Source organism: Phaethon lepturus, unplaced genomic scaffold (genome assembly GCF_000687285.1).
Source record: "Phaethon lepturus isolate BGI_N335 unplaced genomic scaffold, ASM68728v1 scaffold31864, whole genome shotgun sequence".
Classification (NCBI taxonomy): Eukaryota; Metazoa; Chordata; class Aves; order Phaethontiformes; family Phaethontidae; genus Phaethon; species Phaethon lepturus.
Window position 1 is genome coordinate 15,937 of NW_010533050.1, and position 5,657 is coordinate 21,593.

The 5,657-nt window shown below is 46.1% G+C and overlaps 1 protein-coding gene across 1 annotated transcript in view; it reads left to right on the top strand.

Moving 5' to 3' along the window:
- LOC104619256 (protein FAM208A-like) overlaps nucleotides 1-2,746 on the top strand; it is a gene marked incomplete at its 5' end in the record, with an annotated part of 8,077 nt that extends 5,331 nt beyond the window's left edge. Inside the window, 6 exons of the mRNA XM_010285061.1 lie at nucleotides 332-423; nucleotides 1,098-1,235; nucleotides 1,364-1,488; nucleotides 1,589-1,608; nucleotides 1,713-1,812; nucleotides 2,614-2,746. Of these exons, the coding sequence (XP_010283363.1) occupies nucleotides 332-423; nucleotides 1,098-1,235; nucleotides 1,364-1,488; nucleotides 1,589-1,608; nucleotides 1,713-1,812; nucleotides 2,614-2,746 (608 nt within the window). The remainder of the gene's footprint in view (nucleotides 1-331; nucleotides 424-1,097; nucleotides 1,236-1,363; nucleotides 1,489-1,588; nucleotides 1,609-1,712; nucleotides 1,813-2,613) is intronic.
- Nucleotides 2,747-5,657: the final 2,911 nt, after the last annotated feature.

Genomic DNA, 5,657 nt, shown 5'->3' on the forward strand with positions numbered 1-5,657 from the left:
TAGATGGCCTTGAAAGGTCCCTTCCAACCCAAACTAGTCTATGATTCTATGTCTTCGTGGTTCTACTTCTCCCAGGAGACACCCAAGTTAAATCCTTTGCTAGAGCTGACCCTGAAACATAGAACGCTGTTCCATACCAGCAGTCAAAAAAATGAAGAGAGACAGAAAGAGTTTCACCCTTTTTAGGGCAGCAAGTGCTACTCTGGTTTGCAGCACTGACTCTGCAGAAACTCCCGTTTCCACAAAGAGGGTCCTCTTTACAGGGCTTTTTTGGCAATCAGCTTTACTCGACAGATGATTCACATTATCTTGCATTGCTTTGTTTTCACAGGGGTTTATATTTCCAAGTATGCAGACTGTCTTCATCCGAGACCCTGGTATCATGGAAAATCAGGCTATATTGTCATTTGTAAGCTAATTAAGGTAAAATGCAAGTCTTTTTGTGGAATGGTTTTCAGAAGCCGCTATGGAGTGCAAGCAGTTTTTAAGGACACATTGGTGCCCGTAACTGTGGCGGTGTGTAAAATCAGCTCTGTTGAGAGCTCGTTGGGATTTTTGACTATGGGATGTGTCAGGCTAGAAAGCAGGAATTCCAGCTGGCCTTGACTGGTGGCCTGCAGGGCTGCAGAGGATGCAGAGGACCTTCCAAATTCAACCACTGAGATCAGAAATTCCCCATAGGATCACTTTTTTCCCTGGACTTTCATGCATTTTGGGGGTTTGAGGAAAGGAGCCCTAAGGTGTCTCAGATCACGGCCCCATTCTATTCCTCCGTGGGGCTGGCGTGTGGCCTCTTTCTCCCCTCCCCACTGGCTCCCGCTCTCTGTAGCTGGCACCGAAAACATGCTGCTCCCATTTGCTCACCTGAGCAGTGCAGATTTGTCTGCCATGCCAAACTCTGCCAAGTCAGGCTCTCATGTTCGGAAGGACACAGACGCATGCAACCCTCTCACAGTGGTGGGGAGTGTGGGGCTGCCAGCAGCACTGTCTTTGGGGAAAAGGAGGATTCAGGGCTCTTAAAATAAGTTTCTGTGAACAATTATGTGTATTTTTTTCTTTTTTTCTTTTTTTTTTTTTTGGTAAATTTTCTGGCATAGGGCAAGGTCAAGGTGGTATCTGAGAATTACACAACCAGCTATACCTGCCCGTCTCCTGGCTATGACTGCCATGTCGCCATGAGCAGAAACAACATACCATCAAAGACCAGCCACTGCCAGGCCTTCGAACAGAGCCAGGTATAGGTTTGCAACAGGACTATGCAGACAGCTCACCTGTGGGCTGTAGGGGAACACAGTGCTGGCCCAGGTGCCTCGCTCGTTCCTCACCTTGTTTTTTTTCATCTGTGTTTCCCTTCTTACCCCAGTATTACGTGTATGAGGTGTCCGATGGCAGCACTGCCGAGCGGCCCAGGCAGATCTGCCCGTACATAGTCGTCGCCTGCCAGTACAGGGAGCCGAAGGAAATGCCGGTCTTAGCTATAGAGAGCCTGTAAGCAACTTTCTGTTGTTTCAAAATACCTGGTTGCTTTTGTGGGCTGTTTTTCCTTTTCCTATTGCTAAATGTTCCTCTTTTTCTCCCTTTTCTCTAGACCTGAGTTAAATCACAAAGGTAGGAGCATCTGGTGGTTGGTTTTGTTTTATACATATACCTTTCTCTGTTTGCCCTCCTCTCCTCTCCTGCTTTCTCTGAGCTATTGTCCCTTTTGCCTGTAGCATTGTACTATCCATGGAGGGGGCAGCTTTCCATCCGGGGCCAGCTTTTGTGCAACATCGCCCTGAGGACCCCATACAGCTCCACGATTCCAGCCCAGCTGTAAGTTTCCCCTTTCTCTTCTTTCTGTGCAATTTGTGGAGTGTAAGGCATTACACCTTTGGGTGTCTGTGTACCAGAAAAAGCCAGTTTTGTCTTTCCTGCCCCATCCCTTCATTGATCAGCATCTTGCAGCTGTACCAACTTACTACCTGCACTGTCAGGGCAATCATCATATAATGTCATATAATAGTTTGGGTTGGAAGGGACCTTTCAAGGCCATCTAGTCCAAACCCCCTGCCATGAGCAGGGACATCTTGAACTAAATCAGGTAGCTCAGAGCCTCGTCCAACCTGACCTTGTGTCAGGAGAATGGTGTTGGGCACCCTGAATTGCAGCTGGACATGGCTGTATTTTGTCATCTCTTTTTGTTAACTGCTTTGGGAAGTTTATTCCAAATCAGTTATTCCTGCTTGGGATTTTTCTCCTTGTGAGAAGCGGGCACATATGGCGCACGTATGATCAGCCAGTTGTGTTTACAGACCGGCACAATGGCAAATAAGGTACTGAGGTAACTTGCATTCAAAAAACCAGAGATACTTAACATCTTCAGTAGTTGGAAGCTAACCAGCAGGCAGAAATTTGAAACAGCCAGTGACACAGCCACCAATATCAGTGTTTGGAGGTGTTAACAAACAGAATCTCAAATCAGCAAAGTGCTAAGCAAGCTGCACCTTCTCCATCCTTTTCCAGAGCTGCTTTCTGTGGTTTCACAGTGACAGAGCAACCAGGAGTCTTTGCTGTGCTTAATCCTGAGAGCCTTTCATGCTTGGGATCTCACTGTCTGCTGCATTATCCCCACAGGCCTCCCAACCTGGACATTAACCATGTCATGGGTTTGTCTGACTTGAAGAAAAAGCTACCAGAAGCTGTGTTTGGGAAAAGAAATTACATTGAGAATGAAGGTGAGTGCAAAACCTATCGGCATGATGAGTAACATAGGCTTGTGCTGTGCCATAGGAATTGCCACAGGGGGTCAGAGCTCAGGGTCACATAGCACTCTGTCCTGTCCTGATCACAGATAAGCAAGGAAGAACGCCAAGGTAGCACAGGGATGTTTTCCTGTCCACACTTTATATAGTCTCCTGGTGTGATATAGTCTTCTTCACAAAGCAGCCCTTTAATCAGCCTGTTCCTGGGACAGGACAGGGTGGGAGACCCTGTTTTGAGACTTGGGCTCCCATCCTGCAAGGTGCCAAACACGGTGCAACTGAAAGCAAATGCAGGGAGACAAACTTTCCCCTTCTTATATGATCTCCCTATGAGGTGAGGGACACTCCACCTCTTAGGGTATGATCCAGCATCTCCTGCATTTGGACAGATGGGGTGTAGCTGCCACTATGGGATGTGGCTGCCTGCAATAGCTCTGCAAGTAGTCACAGGTAACCTGGAGAAGAGTCCAGAGATCTTGGGCAGAGGCAGGGAATGCTCAGCGATAAGAAAAATAGAAGCATGTATTTGGGGAACGGAGAGAAACTGTCTCTGTTCTACTGACAGTAGAACTGACTGTCTACTGTCTTTTTAGCAGTGCTGAGACACCCTACTTGCCTGTAGTCAACCACTCCTTGTCCTAGTCAGGGCAGGGTGGGGAGGAGGGGACCTGTGTCTAATTAGACTTTGGGGTTTGTACTGCTGATTGCTTTTTGAGTTGGAGTTCTGACAAGCCTGGCAGCCCTCAACCTCGGGTGTTGAGCTCCTGATGGCTGTGAGTAGCTGCACATTGCAGCAGACATGCAGTTACTGACACCAGGTTGCACAGGGAGAGCTCTGGATGTGATTTGCAGAAGCTCCAGGTGCATTTCCATGCCATCTTGCACCAAAATAAGTGTGGACTGCTGCAGTGTTACCACCCATCTATGTATCAGCTCCGCTGAGCGAGGCCAGTACACTGATCAGGCTGGATGACAGCCAGCTTGTTTTGGGGTTTAGCATTTTGCTCACATTGCAGATCGACACATGATAGTGCCAGGGGCAGGGGAGGAGGCAGGAGAAGTGGGGAAGGCCACCACACTTGGTGAAAGGTGACGTGGAGCCACAGTCTTACAGTCAACTGATAAGAGAGAGGAAATGTTTGAACAGAAGAATTTCACTGCAAAATTCGGGGGGGTAAGGTGGGACCAAGATCTTGCCTTTGTTAAACTCCTTTGGGGATCAGAGTGTGGAATAAGGATGCTCCATAGCAGGGGAGAGTATGGCATGTTAGAATGAGGTATTTTCCTCTGAAAGGCACCCTGTCTCTGTTGAAGGACACAGCATTGGTTAAACTGCTTTTGTTAGCTGCAGTGATAAGATAGGAAGCATCTCCTGAGAACCACGGGTTGAAGAGGAAACTCACTGCAATATGAATCCCTATACCAGCTTAGGAAATCTTGATAAGGTTTTTTTTAAACCCAGTGCTTCCACCAATTGCACACCCATCTTCCTGGTACAGGAGCACTTCTTTGTTCAGAGTTCATGCAAGAGACACTGTTTTAACATCAAATTCTCTCTCTTTTGTCTGCAGTCTGCTTTCAGGGTGTTTACTTCAGTCTGTATGAAGTAGAAATATCAAATAAGGATCAGTATAAAATGGATCAGTTAGTAGCAAATCTAAAGGAAAAGGACTTGGTAAGTATTTTAAAACATTTACATTCTGGGAGGAAAGTGGCCTTTTAAATGATCTCTTGAAACTTTTGGTAACATTATTCACAAATTCTGAACTAACGCAAAATGGAATGGATTTCCTTGCTTTAAGTATTATTTTCCTGCTTTGTTATTCTCAAACATAATTTAGTCTTTCTGTATTTAAACTGTTAACTGAAGATTACCCACTCTAAACTGGGAACTGATTTCTCAGATGAGCATGCTCGGCTGAGCAGCAGGCATTGTACCAGGCCAACCTCTTCTTCAGCTATGTTTATGCCAGATGAGATTATTTTATTGTCTTTTATTAATTATTGTCCCCCTTGCATTGCAAACAGCATGGTGGACAAGGACTGCAAGAGCATCTCAATATATTAAGAAAGCAGAAGCAAAGTCCCCCAATGCCAAAAATGATAATTACTAAGTGAAATACATAAGTTGTCACGTGCCTCCCTTTCTCTCTCATGGCTGAAAAATAGTCCCTGCTCAGCTACGTACTCACAGTTACACTGCCAAAACCTCATGGGAGCTCTGAAGATGTTGAGATTTATCCTTTTTTTCAAATGGGGAATTTCCCTTGTGATATATTCTCTGATAAGGCTTTTTTTCAGCACACTGGGGTCTATTTGTTCCCAGTGTGATTGTCATGTCTCCTTGTGACCACAAGGGATGAACTTCACCCCTGTGGAGCACAGCACCTGCATCCCTGCTGGGATTTGTGGTTGGATTGGCTTTGGCTTTGCTGCTGGTGGTTGCTCTCTTACATTTGATGCTTCCTGTAGATTCACGGTTGTAAATTCATGGCTGCAAACTTGCAGCTGGCTGGGCATGTCCTCCCCTCACTATAAGATGGCAGCAGCCCATGAACGGCCTGGAATTGCTGTTTCTGTGCGGCACTGCTGAAGAGCTGCCCACCAGTATGTAACTTCCCGCATGTAACGTACGGGAGCAAATGTTTGTTGTGGATCCCTATAAGAAAAACACTCTGACTCTCTAAAGTATTGATTAAACTATCTTGTATTGGTAACAACATGAGAAGAAAAAAAAATGGCTTAGCAAAGGCAATCTTAGTGTCCCTTCATGTACAGGTAATCCTGAACTGTGCAGCATTAGCTGGACCTCTGGTTGGACTACAGATCTGTCCATGCTGCAGCTCATCTGGAGGTTCCCAGCATAGAATCATAGAATAAAATCATTGGGTTGGAAGGGACCTTTCAAGGCCCTCT